Source organism: Corythoichthys intestinalis, chromosome 6 (assembly GCF_030265065.1).
Source record: "Corythoichthys intestinalis isolate RoL2023-P3 chromosome 6, ASM3026506v1, whole genome shotgun sequence".
Classification (NCBI taxonomy): Eukaryota; Metazoa; Chordata; class Actinopteri; order Syngnathiformes; family Syngnathidae; genus Corythoichthys; species Corythoichthys intestinalis.
This window is the reverse complement of record NC_080400.1, coordinates 23,865,701-23,882,958: the sequence shown is the minus strand read 5'-3', so window position 1 is coordinate 23,882,958 and position 17,258 is coordinate 23,865,701. Positions and strand designations below refer to the sequence as shown.

At 37.1% G+C, this 17,258-nt stretch overlaps 1 protein-coding gene across 2 annotated transcripts in view; it reads left to right on the top strand.

Moving 5' to 3' along the window:
• ptgir (prostaglandin I2 receptor) overlaps nt 1–15,124 on the top strand; it is a 59,032-nt gene extending 43,908 nt beyond the window's left edge. For both annotated transcript variants that reach the window (XM_057839823.1, XM_057839824.1), the window contains exon 3: nt 13,064–15,124. In XM_057839823.1, the coding sequence (XP_057695806.1) occupies nt 13,064–13,366 (303 nt within the window). In that variant the 3' untranslated portion in view covers nt 13,367–15,124. The remainder of the gene's footprint in view (nt 1–13,063) is intronic.
• Nucleotides 15,125–17,258: the final 2,134 nt, after the last annotated feature.

The window sequence follows — 17,258 nt, the reverse complement described above, 5'->3', positions numbered from 1 at the left end:
GTACAAATGACCGATATCATGCAGAGTGAAATAGAATATATTTTGAAGATCGCGCATTCACTTTTTTAAATCATAAGGAAATGAATAAGTAGCCTAACATCAATGAACAAATAATAAGTCCAAAGTGCACATTGACAGCTAAGATGTTCTGAACCTCCCCATCAGAGCAAATAAAACAAATTATGATAAATAAGCAGCCTCAACTCTTTCGTTGCTCTTAGAGATTTGAGCCATTTTATGTTGCATTGCCCTTTTTTTGTCACATCAATTCAACAACCTTTTTTTTTTTTTTTTTGGGGGGGCTGTTCCAGGAAACATGCACATTTGAACCAATCAGAGCTAACTATCTCTGCTGATCACATGCCGTCCATGGAATAAAATAAATAATAAATATTGGTGGAAAACGAATTAAGCTACACAAGCAATTTATTATGGTTACTGTTGTGTATGTAAATCTGATGTTGGTAGATTGTTTTTTTCTTGGAGATGAAATGCATGTGTGGCATCTTAGCATTTTGTTTGTTTTTTTTACATAGAATTTTTACAGTTGCCGTCATATTTTCGGAATCAAAGCACCATGTACTGGAACAGCATTCCGGCTCTGAATCTTATACCGGAACTGCGTTCCTGACCGTTCTGGCCCACTTTCACCCGTGGTAACGATTCATTTCCTGTGCTCTGTCGACCCACCTAAAAACGTAAATAGCCTTGCTTTCTTTTCCCCCCGAAACGTTTAAAAAATGGCTGTCATGTCTCAATCTTTTTAAAGTTTAGCTTTTCCTGACAGAAAAGGGATACAATCTCACTATCATCTTTCGAAAGGAGAGTTCGGAATGCAGCTTCTGTATTGGCTTTCATTCCATTGTGTATTGTGGTAGTAGTTAAAGTATGCTTTTAAATGGATCTTAACCTCCACATGCTGTTGTAAATGATGTTCACTAAAAGGCCAGGAAAGTATGTGTGTTGCCTATTGATTGGACAGTACAAAAGAATCAGGAACCACATGTAGTGAAGACTCTTCCAGAGACTCGAGTTGGGGAAATTACAGACAGTGGAGCTCATGCCAAACACGCAGACATCCATTAGCATGCTCTTGAAAATCGCGGGCGTACTTGCCTGCTTGTATGACTCGTTCAGACCAGAACAAAGCATCCAAACCTAGTGACTCGTACAAAGTGTGTCCAGATGTCTCGGAGGTGTCGTCACAAACAGAGTCATGGTTGCTATGACGCACAGCCAAAAATGATTATGGTTAAATGTTCATTAATGAGTTTGCTAATTGGGTAGTGCTGCAGTGGTTGCTGTGTACCGTGGCATTTAAGAGGGGAAAGTCACCGGATGCTTCATTAGGTAAAAGCGCACTAATCACATACATGAGATGGGAAAAACATTAGCTCTCTGGTTCGATTTCTGTTTTAAGTGAATTGGATCTTGTTTAATTTAGGAAGCTTTTTAGCCAATTACAATTACTGGACTTCTTTTAAATTAACGAAAATCTTGGTTTTGACTGCTAACGAATCATTCAATTATATTACTCAGATGCAAATTATTCAAATGATTAATATACAGTGTTGTTAATCTTACTGAAAAAAAGTAATTAATTATAGTTACAAATTACTTCTCCCAAAAAGTAATTGCGTTACTAACTCAATTACCTGAATGTAAGAGTAATCAGTTACTTGGCAAAGTAATTGGTGATAATTACTTTTTTTTTTTCCCCTCAAAAAAAAAAACATTGGCCACACTATGTGAAGTTTTTTGTGGAGGTTTTTGGTACAATTGGCCCGAGCCCAATTCTTTACCCTAATTTACCCTTTACCCAGAATCAACTGTTAAAAGTTGTTAAAATTGCTCCCATTATTGCATTAGTTCCCTTCTCTCTACTTTCGACATATGAAAGTTTTAAAACTGTTTCATCATTTAAAGATAGATTCAAGTCAAGATTTTGCCGATTTAGAAGTATTTTAGATAAAAAGTTACTTAGGTTCGCGAGGAAGGTTCTCTACAACAGAGCCGTCCTAAAAAGCCTACTGCTTTAAGATGGCGGCTGTTATTTTGCATCTAGTTATATCTATATACAGTACATGGTATATCTACCATGTCTACCATATCTACCATAACATGCGGGCGTAGTTTGTCCGGCTATCGGCTACAACATGTATTATTGGAGCTACCTAGCATCGCGTTTGTTCGGCGTCACAACTTTCTTGCCTCCTCCCAGCTCCTGCTCTGCTCTGTCGTCTCGGTGAGTCCGTCTCCCTCAGACTTTTCGACCAATATAGTAACGCATGCCTTTCCGTCCTCAGTAACGGTAACGGCGTTGCCAAGATGAGAAAAGTAATTAATTAGATTACCCACTACTGAAAAAAATAACGCCGTTAGTAACGCCGTTATATTGTAACGCCGTTATTAACAACACTGTTAATATATGATTCATTAGCTGAATAGTTGCTTTTTTGTATTCAGTGTTGTTTTTGGCATCTTAGTCTAAGACTTTTGGACGAAAATACTTATTATTAGTCTTAGTCATATTTTGATCATCTGAAAATGTGTTTCTCCTAGTTTTCGTTGACGAAAACTCAAGACGAATTTCATCTAGTTTTAGTCGACGTTAACTCAAAATGTTTTCGTCTGTAAAATTCAAAAGGTTTAAAATTGTTTTAATGAACACTGACAGACAAGCACGTTTGTAGTGTCTACAAGGACAATTTCCTGGTGATAATACACACTCAGGAGCAAAACAGTACATTATATTCAATTAATTCTACCCACCTGAACGCCACGCATAGGCAGGGTGAGGGGGGGGCACAACATGTTAATAACCCCAAAACGCATTGTCAGCAATAAAATTAACTTACACGATTATTTATAATAATAAGTTGACAATGAGCGTTTTTTGTTTCCCATCATTCTTGAGGGGAATTCTAAATCAGGCTGCTTAGGCAATACTTTTCGTCAAGATCATCATCCATTGAATTTGGTACGCTCGCCGGTATCGTGCCAATGTAGTTACCCCAGTCAAAAATTGTATCCCTTGGGCAGAGCCATATGGTGGTAGATTTGTGTCTTTATTATTCAATCAAAAAAAGTTGCTTCTATTAAAATATATATTTTCAACCAAAAAAAAAGTAACTTTAATAAAAAAAATTTTAAAAATGTGTTTGAATGCAAAAATACATTTGAAACTCAAAAAACAAAACAAAAACATGCATGTAAAAGCTATTTTTATTTGATTATTTTTTATTTTATTTTTTCTGATTGAAGTCAAGTTTTTTTTTTGAGTGAAACAACTTTTTGATTGAAGTAATGTTGATTTGTGTTTGGGCCACATTTTGGCTAGGACATTTTTCTCTTTATTATTCAATCAAAAAATAAGTTGCTTAAAAAATATATACATTTTCAATAAGATAAATCACCTCCATCCAAAAAAAAGAAAAATTTCAATCGTACCATAAGGTTTTTGAATGCGAAAAAATATTTGAGACTGAAAAATTTGGCATTTGAACACTTAATTTTTCTTTTAAAAAGTTTTCTTTGATTGAAGCAATCCTTTTTGTGTTTGGGCCATATTATGATTAGGACATTTGTGACTAAATCATTCAATCCCCCAAAAAGTTGCTTCAATCAAAAAAAACAAAACAAACAAAAAAAAATAATTGTCAATCAAAGAAAATAAATCATTTAAAAAAATATGTTTTTCTCTAACATACATATATGTATATACACTATATACTAGAATAGTATATATTAGGGCTGTCAAACGATTAAAATTTAATCGAGACACAATACGGACATAAACATTCAACATACTGTACATAAGTACTGTATTTGTTATTCTAACAATAAATAACAATATGCAACATAATATACAGTATATAACAATAAATCCACAAGATGGCATTAACATTATCAACTTTCTTTCTGTTAAAGGGATCCACGGATAGAAAGAGTTGTAGTTCTTAAAAGATAAATATGACTACAAGTTATTGTAATTTTATATTAAAACCCCTCTTAATGTTTTCGTTTTAATCCCTGTTTCCATTGTACTTCACGATCATTTGTGTGTTGACTTCACAACGTACGAGACCTCTGATAGTTTGTATATTGTGACTTAATATTGCCATCTACAGTATGTATTTGTTGCGCCAAACGAAATGTTTGAATAGAGTTTCACCAAAGTCTGAGTTTTATACGTATTTTGCATAGCTATTTCGATTTGGAATGCCAGTTCTCTTTGCATTGAGCTTTACTTTTTGTGAACATTATCATTTTTTTGAGCGATAGGAATATTATTTTTGTTGTGCTTTCACTAAATCAAGGGTGTCCAAACTTTTTGCAAAGAGGGCCAGATTTGGTGTGGTAAAAATGTGGGGGGCCGACCTTTGCTGACGTCCTTTACGTAGAACAATATATTCAAGCAAATTTTAGCAAGCCATTCTGTGTGTCACATTTGCTTTATTATTTTTTTAAATTAATAATTTCAACAATCTTGCAACTAACCTTTGTGGCATTTTCTTTCGACTCTCGGGCTCTTGCGAAATGCTGCTGCTGTAAAATTAAACTAGTTTCAAGTTGCTTCAATTTTTCGCTACTTATCTTCCCTGTAATTTTGTCGTACATGTCAGCTTGTCTTGTTTGGTAATATTGCCTCACATTGAACTCTTTAAATACAGCGACTGTCCCTTTGCAAATGAGGCAGACACAGTTGTTGCATATTTTGGTGAAGAAATAGTCCAATTTCCACCTATCCATGAAGCGTCAGCAGTTGCAGTCAACTTTCTTTTTTTGTTGTTGATTGTCGCCATTTTAGAAAATTGGGAGGAAAGGGTCACACAGGGTAATGTTAGAGTGCTTCTGCATTTTACTGGGTAAATGAGGAGCAGCATTTTGTGTGTAGGTTACTTCACATGCTGGTAGCAGTACTGCTGACCAATTTATTAAGTCTGTGTGCGGGCCAGACGTTATTGATTTTATGACAGAGGCTGGGGGCCAGATGAAATTTGTCCACGGGCCGCATTTGGCCCCCGGGCCGGACTTTGGACATGTCTGTACTAAATGATACTGTGGCGACTTAACTGGACCGCCCAAATGCATGATGGGAAGTGGGGCAACCATGACTGTCAGTGGTGGCTGCAAATGGTATCCAGTATTTTCTGCGTTGTGTTCACTTAAGCGTGTTAAGAGAAAATTGTTTCTTGTCATTCTTCCCCTCATCGTTCGTCAAAATACTTATGGCGGAAAACACTCAGGTGACTTGAGACTGAGACCCCCAATTTAGCCAAATTTCAAAATTGTCCTATATGCATGTGTGATACATCATTGGAAAGCTTAAAATCTCAATTTTCTGGGGGAGGAAAAATTTTGAACAGGAGAGCATTTAATTTTTTTATTTATTATTATTATTTTTTTCTAAACAGCAAAACCCTAACTGGAGGCGAGAGCATACAAGAGCAGAATTAAAGACGCCACGATTTTAACGAGATAGTATCGCGTACTTACCTTTTTTCGGTCCAAAAACTCCATGTAGCATGTATCACTGAGTGTCAAGACACAGCTGTGAATGGCCACAGCTGGATTTTGGGGGGATTTTATGGGTGAAACATGGTCCAATTACAAGGGTCGCGATGCAGAAATCGCAGACATCAAGGAGTGGTCGAGATTTTCATTTTCATATATTTACCCTTTTAAACGTTTTTTTTTTTTCAATTCTTCTTTGTTTTGATCGGATATTTATCATCTAAAATATTGGGGAAAATGCGACAGTAATGAAAAAAATACAATTAAGCGATAGTTATGAGGTAGATATCCGTGAGTTTTTTACAGACGCCAATTTTTTTCATTGGGACGTAATTTGTTTAAAAATTTAAAATATGCAAGTGAATAATTTTTTAAAGTCGTTTTTTTTTTAAACAAAATATTAAACATCATTTCATGATTCTAAGCTAAAAATGACAGACATTTTGAATAACAAATATGATTACTTACCTTCTTTTTATGGCTAGGTTGACACAAAAGGGGTTTTCAGGGTAAAACGTACAAATTAAAAATAGTTTGGGGGCTTATTGCGCCATGAATCTGTTATGGCAGCATATAGACATATTATTCTATCAAACGCAACAGTTGTTTTGACTTAAAATCCAGCAGTTTCTTTTAAAGAGGAGTGCAAGAGCAGAAACTGGTCTTTCAGTCTTGTCTGTGTTTTCCGCCTTATATTTGTTGTGAAAGAGTTGCTAAAGCTTAAGCCTATAAAAGGCCCGGTCCAATGAATGCCTGTGTCCATTCCCATATCGTTGCCTTTTTGCTCTCAGTGTGCTAAAACGGCGTCATTGTAAACTGTTAGAGGCAACACATGAAGGGTCATTCCGTGCATGTGTTAATTGCGTAAAATATTTTACGTGATTTATTAAAAAAAATAATTACCACCCGTTAACACGATAAATTTGACAGCCCTAATATATATGTATCTGCAGTAAAGGCCAAAAGTTTGGAAACACCTCAAGGGTGGATACTTTGAAGAATGTAGAATATATAACCTGTTTCATGATATGAGGTTCAATTCTTCTGTAATTGTCTTTTTTTTCTTTTTTTTTTTTTTATTAAAAGTTTCTATGGTTTGAAAATATTTTAACTAAGGTGGCTTGGACTGAATTAGTCAATTATTATTTTTATTATTTTTTATTAATTAATAATTTATTGTCTTAATTTTGCTTTTTACCCCCCGCCCCCTCCTACCCCCAGTAAGTATATGCTATAAAAGCTTGTGATACATTAATGTATCTAAAATGATTTATTCTGGTTTCCATTAATAAATATATATTTTTTAAATTATTTTTCCATATTTAACTTTTACTTCATTTTCCGCTGTGATCTTTGCCTGAACTTTTCACCGAACCCGAGTATGTACAACCAACGGCCCCACTGATTTATTTACTTATTTAATTTATGCACCCCACTGATTTTGAAAAGCATCCAACAGAACAATTTATGGTTAAGTTGGCCAAATGATCGCGGGAGTTTAAAAAAAACATTTGTGTTGAACATGTAGAATACTTTGTGTATGCTGGTGGAAGATGACAGGATGATAGATGACTTTGCATGTGTGCACAGTACAAAACAAACAGTGTACTTTCCAATTGGCACTCGCTCGTATGGACTTCAGGCTGTGTCTTGATTGGCCTCGTTCTCTTCGGTCTCAGGCCAAACACATTCGTACTCTGGTGTTTAAAGACAACATGACACTTCATCGCTCGTGTCCCCGCCGCCTTTGGCAGATGTGATTGGTGGCCTTATGTTCATAGCGCAGAGGCTGGGTGGCATGAGCAGACAGAGCCAAACAGTGCAAAGTGGCATAGCTCATGAGGAGCTTTCTGGCAGTGCTTGATGATGGATGATGACACATACTCGTAGGATAACAAACGGTGGTATGTAGTGGAAGAAGCACATGGTTTGTTGCAGTGCTTAATACAATGACTGACATTGAAAGCTCGTCACTGGCCAAACTTCACCGTCAGGTCACATGGCATTTTTTTGTTTTGGTTTTTCTGTTATTGCCATTTTCCTTTTTTCTTTGGTGTCAGTATTTGCCCCCACAACCCGCCCCGCCCATTAAAAAAAAAAAAAATAAATAATAATAATGTATTGTCCCGAATATAAGACGGCCCTGATTATAAGACGACCCCCTCTTTTTCAAGACTCAAGTTCAAAAAAAGACTTTTTGAACACCAAATTAATTTTTATACAGCAAATAATTACAGTACATCTGAAATGATTATAACAATATATTTGCGAGATAAAGCATGTTATTTTGTCTCATTCAAATCTCAATATCTGAACATTTAAATATGTAAACTAAAGTGCAATCTATTTCGTAAATGTATGGCTTCTGGTTTTTCAAATGTAAATAAACGAATATATCATGATAAAACAACAAAATTGCAATAACTGCATCAAAGTGCAGTCTAACTGTAACTGTAGTCTTGAAACAAATCTGAATAAGGAAAAACCTTGCAATAAAATAATGCAAACTGGTTAAACTTGAGAGTAGCTCCTCAAGTTCAGCATCGCTTAATTGATATCTGGCGCCATCTAGCGTCGTGAATGGGTATAATGTCTCGACCCCGAATATAAGACGACTCCCACTTTATCAGTCTTATTTCAATGCAAAAAACACTGTCTTATATTCGGGCCAATACGGTAATAACTATGTGTCTATTAGGAAAATGGTACAACATGTTATCTCATTTTATGCTTTACTTACGTTGTTCTGATTTTATGTTTACTTGTACAATAATGTACATGAAAGTCTTCCAATGGTCTTTGTATGTGGCTGTGAGAGAATTTTATTCAGGGACATAACACTAGCAACTTTTCAGGACGCTCAAATTGTCCCTACTAACTTTTAAGCAACTTTATTTCATTATGTAAAGAGTTCAAATATATAGATTGTCTTACCATATGTTGTAAAGATAGAATAAACCCTACCAATATTAGGTGAATTATTTTAATTATGTTAAGACTTACATTTATCCCTTTTCACTTGCTAAATGTTTCGGTCCATTTTTTTCCCCTCTCAAACGAACGTTGGCTAATGACTTGAAGCCCCCCCGTCCCGCCACAAAGATACACACACAGACATACTCACACAACCCCGACAGATTCATGTCGACAACATGCCGCCCCCTTCGGAGAGGAGGGATATTAGAAGTTTTTTTTTTTTTTTGGCCAGCAGCAGCCACTGTAAGTCATGTTAACGGACGTTAATGTTGTGGAGGTGGGGGAAACAACAGTAATTTTGCTACGAAATGTCCGACCTGCAACAGTTAACGTAACAATAAACTTTCTAACCATCAAAACTAGAGGTACATTCAGTTGACTTAGGAAAGCAGTGCAACGGTGATATTTCTATGTTTTCATTATGTTCAGACTTACATTTATCCCTTTTCACTTGCTGAATGTGCCGGTCCATTCCCCCCCCCCCCTCAAACGAACATTTGGTTGGCTGATGACTTGAAGCCCCCCATCCAGCCACAAACACACACACACAGACAAACTCACACAACTCCGACAGATTCATGTCGTCAACATGCCGCCCCTTTCGGAGAGGAGGGAAATTAGAATTTTTTTTTTTTTTTACAGTCAGCAGCAGCCACTGTAAGTCATGTAAACAGACATTATTGTTGTGGAGGTGGGGGAAACACCACTAATTTTGCTACTAAAGGTCCGACCTGCAACAGTTAATGTAACATTAAACTTGCTAACCTCAAAACTAGAGGTACATCCAGTTGACTTAGGAAAGCAGTACAACAGTGATATTTCTCTGTTTTCATTATGTTCAGACTTCCATTTATCCCTTTTCACTTGTTGAATGTGCCGGTCTATCTTGTCCCCCCTCAAACAAACGTTTGGTTGGCTGATGACTTGAAGCCCCTCATCCCGCCACAAATACACACATACAGACATACTCACACAACTCCGACATATTCATGTCGACAACATGCCGCCCCCTTCGGAGAGGAGAGATATTAGAAGTTGTTGGTTTTTTTTCGTCCAGCAGCAGCCACTGTAAGTCATGTAAACGGACGTTAATGTTGTGGAGGTGGGGGGAAGCACCACTAATTTTGCTACTAAAGGTCTGACCTCCAACAGTTAACGTAACATTAAACTTGCTAACCTCAAAACTAGAGGTGCATCCAGTTGACTTAGGACAGCAGTACAACGGTGATATTTCTATGATCAGTGCCATATTTTATTGACAAGTTCTGCCAGGGTATAAGTGGCAGCAACCAAAAATGCACAAGGAGGAAAAAAACATAAATCGCACTGAAGTTTATCGCATTTTTGGGGAAATTGTATTTATCAGATACCTTGAAAAAAACATCGGAAGAGCTCTGCTAACTCTGGAGGTACAGCGCCTATTTCGCAACTGTCAGTTGCAGCTCAAGTCAAACCTCGAATATTACTGTGATTTATAGTGCGGGGGGGGGGGGCGTTGATAAACACTGCAGCACCAGTCAGTGAAGTTAAAATAATCTTTGTTATGGTGTTAAAAGAGAAGAAAAGAAAGACTAAAAGATTTTAAAAAATGTACTGCCACTGACATTTGAATTGAAAGCTGGAAAAAAAAAACAATGTAGCGATTGAAAAAGTGTTTCTGTTTTAATCACTACAGTACTATGCGTTGCTATTTTTCTTATTACAAAAATTGTTTTATGTGTGGGCTGGAACATCTGACCAAAGCACCACATTGGCACTCTGGTTATGACAATTAACAGACCTTTTTTATTGTTATGACATTGAAGAAGGTAAACATTACCTCAAATTACCACGTGGACTTTCTGACATCACTGAGTACACATTTGCTGTTGTACTTCCACTTTTTGCACCATGTGACATATGCAAGATGACAACTTCCATAGTTGTGTACACTAGTTCAATAGAGGGTCGCTTATGCCTCGCAGTTCCCTCACACTCCTTCGACTTGTCATGGTTAACCACAACCATGTGAGTATAAGTGTGTACTCAGGGTAGAACTACTCCCACTGTTACTTCTCTGTCATCACCTAATTCACATTGAAGGCCCTAGCAACAGGGAAACATTTACACCAGTACTGAAAAAAAATCCATCATCAAGGATTGTAGGGTTTGTTGTTTTTTCCCACAAAGGTTATGGATAATTGTTGATGGAGCTGAAGAATGAGGTGAGAAATGCTCTTCACGGAGCAGCTGTGTTTGAGCTTCCAGCTGCTGCTGTCTGCCTGCATGGCTTGCGGTGCAGGCAACATTTTCGGTATAACGGGAGAACTACACTAATGTGTCCACAACTATCTGACTTGGACATTTTCCTGATCCCAAAATGCAGAGTTGTTAATCTTGGTGAAGTACAGATTCTCACACTTTATTACATACAGTGACTGCAGTCGCAGCGCAGTTCCTGTTTTGTATGAGGGTCAGTTGGTTTTTGCGTGGTAGGCCTCAAGTTCGTTTAACCCTTCAAGGTCTGGGCCTATTTTATCCGACATTGGGGCTGTTTCGCTTCCAAAGGCCCTGGGAACCTTGTTAGGGTGCATGGCATCATGAATGCTTTGAAATACCAGGACATTTTAAATCAAAATCTGTTGCCCTCTGCCTGAAAGCTGAAGATGGGTCGTCACTGGGTCTTTCAGCAAGACAATGACCCTAAACATATGGCCAAATCTACACAGAAATGGTTCACCAGACACAAAATCAAGCTCCTCCCATGGCCATCTCAGTCCCCAGACCTTGTTTTGTTGGCAAAAGGGGGTTGTACAAAGTATTAACACTAGGGGTGCTAATAATTGTGACACACATTATTTGATGTCAAATAATTAGTTCTTTACGTGGGATTTTTCCCCACTGAATAAATGCACTTGTATTGAAGGTTGGATTTTTCTTTTTTTCCATTAAAGTCCCATATTATTTGAATTAAAAAATATATATATATTAGAAGCTAAAAAAACACATCTTAACCAGGGGTGCCAATAATTATGGAGGGCACTGTACCCAATTCCCAGGATTTGAACGGGTAGCCCTTATGTGCGAGAACAATTTCCCGGGTCGACTGACACAGAGATAATACGGACATTTACCGGAAAGCGTCTTAGTATAATGTCTGGGACTTACCCGAGATGCGGCATGTGCAAAAGCAGACATTTAATTCCCGGGTCACAACACAAAGGCTGATGATGTAAAAATCATGGCGGGCCGATCGTAGTTTTCCTCTTTCTTCGGAGTGAGACGAAAAGTGGTGAAGGGAATAGGTACCGTTCTCGCACACACCATATAATTATTAGCATGAGTATAACACATTCCATGCCTTGAACACAGTAAAGTGAATCACCTTATCGGCGCTCATGAGGGGGAAAAGGACAAATGGTACCGTTTCTCGTAGGCACCGTCTGTTTGCATTACTCGAACACACGTAATATAATCAATCAGGGAATAGTATCATTTCTCATATTTACTGTAGAACTACACTACTCTAATATACCTAATGTAAAATAAATAGCACACCATAGTTTAAAGAAACAGAATAGATACACAACGCCATCTTATCACGGAAGCCCAAAACGTGTGCGCCACGAGCAAGATTGACGCACCAACTCTGGCAATCAGTCCTCCCGACAAACGAACAAGGACAAAGACCAGCACGCTTTGCCCTAAAACAAGTAGTGCCAGCCCGGATAACAAAGTTGATAGCAGGCGCTTGTGACGTCAAGACCAGCGTCGGTCGCTATGGCAACCACATCCCATCCACGCACGAACCTAAACAGCCGATAACCGGCCAGAGAGGGATGATCCCAAAGCAACGCCTGGACACACCGTCGGCCGGCCCACAGACTTAAAAAACACTGGACACTGAGATAAGACAGATTTGCGGCTCGGAAACATTTTGCCATGCAGCCTTGCTTTGGTTCCCTCAGTCGACTGTTTTTGCCTTGTTTTGACCACTGTCGACGAATAAATTGTCAACCTGTTTTCGGTGAGTGTTCTTCAAACTTTTGAAACATGGAGTCAGTACAAAGGGTTAAAATAAAAAGAGAACGCGCGAAGTTCCGCCTTCCCGGTTGGCACGAGCGGAGGCAGCATCGGCAGAGCGGCACTTTGTTCAGCTGTCGCAGTTTCCGTGCGGCTTGTCTGGGGAGGCGAATTTCAACAGTGGTAAATAAACATCACAATTATTAACATAGCAAATTGGAAATAGCAAAATTAAACTGAAAACCTTCACAAAATCAAATTGCTACTGGATCGTAATTTTTTTGCGGCTCCAGACATGTTTTTTGGGTCCAATATGGCTCTTTCAACATTTCGGGTTGCCAACCCCTCACCTAAGGCAATAAAAAATACAAAATATTTTTGAGATGTTTGACAATTTTGTTTCAGAAATATTTGACTTTTAATAAAGGAATACAATACTTTTTAACAAAAGAGCATATCTTTGGCCAACACTATTAGTTTATCCCTGAATATATTTTGTCTTTGTTGTATTGTGTGAAAACAAAACAAAAAAACAATCCATGCTGACACTTGCTTCCCATCTTCTCAGTTTGCCGGGTTCATCAACGCCATCCACCCGTTCAGCGACGACAAGGAGAACCTGACTGCTTTCCGCTTTTACGCCTTCAACCCCATCGTGGACCCGTGGGTGTTCATCATCTGCCGCAAGTCCGTTTTACGACACCTGCGCTCACTGCTGAACTGCCGCTTTGGCCGGGGGGCCGGCGTCAAGACCCCATCTCACTCCGTTGCCATGCCCTTGTCCTTGGAGGGCCACGTGATTCAACGTCATGCTCCTGACTTGACGCAGAATGGCTATTATGCGGGCTTACCCACGTCGCCTGGTAAATGATGAACTAAAAATACTTTGTTCGACATCTTTGGACTTGCACTGTTCAAACAAGCCACACTGACTCCTTGAATAGACTGACTGCCCCTCCCCATTTTTACTTTTTAACTGTTTTACTGCCATTGACAGCTATAGACGTCCAATACATTTGAACCGTCTAGTCAAAATGGATTGGACATCTATCACTGTAATTGGCAGTCAATTACCTGTGTGTATATATATATATAATTTATATGCATGAATGTTTACAGTGTTCTTTCATTGATTCAATCCTAAAATGACCAAAAAGGACATGAAAAACTTAGATAGTGAAGGTCTACTAATGGTCCATTTGAAAGCACTTTGCCCATCTTGTGTATGAATAATTAATTTGCAAGTGTTTCATTGGTGAAACATGTACACTGTTTAGATATAAAGTGAAATGATGTGTGTCTATGTCAGTGGGTGAACCTTTTGGGTGCAAAGAGCTTGTTTTGTTTCTTTATAACGTTTGCAGCGGTGCATCAGACAGCCGCTCAATAAATTTAGCAAAAGCTTGAACGCCAGTTTTACACTTGTTCACACTTCGCGGGAGGTGTGGTAGAATTTACCTCGTTTTGGTAAATTGGTCTCTCATGCTAATTACCGCTAACGTTGCCTAGGGACTTGGAAATATTTTTCAAATTGGTGAAATTACAATTCAAACCTTTCAGGGACTGTGGTAGGCTGTTAGCAATCTTTAAAATTATTATTAATCATTTGAACAAATATTTTTATATAAATATACATAGATAAATACCACGTTAATGAATGCTAAATGAATTAAAAACGCATACACTGTAGTTATGGTTAAGTAACATTCGAATTATGTCATAGTATTTGTCTCAGTACATGCCAGGTGGGTAGAGTAGCCAAAAATTGTACTCAAGTAAGAGTAGCGTTACAATAGGCAGAGTTTGACTTTTGGGGCAGGGGGGCACAACATGTTGATGACCCCAAAAACACAGTGTCAGCAATAAAATTGACTTAAAAGAATAATTAAAATAATAAGTTGACAATGAGCGCTTTGTTTCCCATCATTCTTGAGGGGAATTCTAAATCAGGCTGCTTAAGCAATACTTTTCGCCAAGATCGTCATCCATTAAATTTGGCACGCCCACCGGTGTCGTGCCAATGTAGTTACCCCAGTCAAAAATTGTATCCCCTGGGCGAAGCCATATGGAGGTAGATTTGTTTCTTTATTATTTAATCAAAAAAAGAAAAAGAAAAAAAAGTTCCTTCAATCAAAATATATATTTTCAACCCCAAAAAAAGTCGGTTCAATTAAAAAAAAAATGTGTTTGAATACAAAAATAAATTTGAAACTCAAAAAGCATGTGAAAACTATTTTTCTTTGATTTTTTTTTTTTCTGTTTTTTTTTTTTTTTTGGATTGAAGTCAAGGTTTTTTTTGTTTTGTTTTTGTTTAATTAAAGCAACTTTTTGATTGAAGTAATGTTGATTTGTGTTTGGGCCACATTTTTGGCCAGGACATTTCTCTCTTTATTATTCAATCAAAAAATAAGTTGCTTCAAAAACATTTCAATCAATAAGAAAAATCACTTCAATCAAAAAAAGAAACATTTCAATCATACAAAAAAGTTTTTGAATGCGAAAAAATATTTGAGATTGAAAAATATGCATTTGAACACTTAATTTTTTGAAGCAATTGAAGCAATCCTTTTTGTGTTTGAGCCATATTATGATTAGGACATTTGTGTCTAAATCATTCGATCCCCTAAAAAGTTGCTTTAAAAAAAAAAATATATATATATATATATATATATATTTTTTTTTTTAGTCAAACGAGAAAAATCATTTTTAAAAATATCTTTTTCCTTATAATGTATGTATATACATATATATACAGTATATATATATATAATATAGATATTAAATTATATGCAAAACAAATGACTGTCTAAGGTGCTCGAAAAATAATTTCGACCCATTATAAAAATGTTTTTTTGTTCATTTCATTCATTTTTGTTGCAATTTTATTGCTTTACAACTTTTGTGTGTATATACATACAGGTATATATTTACATACGTATATATAGGAAAAGTCAATTACATGCAATGACACCCCCCTGGCCCCCCCTTAAAATCCGCTTATGAGTGTTATATCAAAATAATATTGCTCAAGTAAAAGTAGTCATCCAATAAATGTAGTCAAGTACAAGTAAAAAACGTATCCAGTGAAAAGAATACTCAAGTAATGAGTGACATTGTAACTGCTTAAAAATTTGATTTTTTTTTTCTCAGTAGTTATCTATATAAACTGTTGTTACAATGATACTGTACAATAACCCATTACATAACCACATTAAGCGAAAGAAACACACACAAAAAAATTTGAATTCCGGCGAGAGAAAAATAAATGACAAATGAAGCATTATTCGTCCAAAGAGCATGAGTGCCCTCTAGTAGAGAAAATAGTTCCTAGTTTGAATGGTGAATAGTTCCTTCATAATTACTATTAAATTAAATGGACCTGATCTCCGGTTTTCCGTGGTCAATCGGTGCCAAATTAATATCGGGGGAGAGGTTAAAATCCGCACTTTCGAATCATGTTGGGTGCAACGCTCTATGTCAAATACATTTTTTACGGTGCTTTAAAGACACCACTCGACACAACAACTGCTGGCGTGATCATAGAACAGCAAGCTTGCGTCTGATTTGTATAATGGAGTCATGTAATTATTGTTGTGACGTCTCATTGGTGAAATTGGTAGAGCTACTCCTTGCATCGCTGGCAAAACAAAAAGAAAAAATCTAATCTAATATGAAAAATATAGAGGAAAAATGTAACGATTTGTGTAGTCCAAAGCAGCGGAGTGAGAGTAGGGTTTTTTTCTTCACAAATCTACTGAGGTAAAAAGTATGGTTAGTAAAACTACTCAGTGTAAATGTAACGTAGTACATGAAACGCATTACTATCCACCTCTGCAGCGATAGACGTTCAATTCATTTAAACTGGGAGGAATTAACGCGAATGTTTATCTTTCAGTGTTCAGGGTTAAAGCTTGGGATTTCCTTCACGTCATCCCCGCGAACTTCCTAGAATTCCCCTCTTACAAATCAGTGTTTCCAAACAATTTTATTCACTGTGTCTCTCACCAACAGATGCACCCAAGAAAATTAAAGCTTCTTTCCCCTAAAGTCCCTATGTTAACATTAGCCAGCTGTTCGGTGTGATGAGTATAGCTTTCAAAATTGTATTCATGCTACTTTGTTGTTGCCAGCTTGTGTATTTTGTACACTCACTTTGGCTTTTTAGCATGACATCCAAGCTCCAGTTTTGTAAATCTGCTAGAATGTAGAATTTGATCTGTAAATGAGATTTTTTTTATGTGAAATAAAATGTTACCCAAGAATAAGTATTGAAATGCAAGTATGTATATGGCGGAAAACACTCAGGTGACTTGAAGTTCCACTCTGAGACCCCCAGTTTGGCCAAATTTCAAAATTGTCTGATATGCATGTGTGATACATCATTGGAAAGCTTCAAATCTCAATTTTCTGGGGGGAGAAAAATTTTGAACAGGGGGGCATTAAAAAAAAAAAAAAAAAAAAAAACAGGAAAACCCTAACTGGAGGCGAGAGCACATGAGAACAGAATTAAAGACGCCACAATTTTAACGAGATATAATCGCGTACTTACCTTGTTTCGATCAAAAAACTCCATGTAGCATATATCACCGAGTGTCAAGACACAGCTGTGAATGGCCACAGCTGGATTTTGGGGGGACTTTATGGGTGAAACATGGTGATATAACAAGGATCGCGATGCAAAAATTGCAGACAAGGAGTGGTCGAGATTTTCTTTTTCATATATTTACCCTTTTAAATGTTATTTTTCAAAATTTGTTTGGATT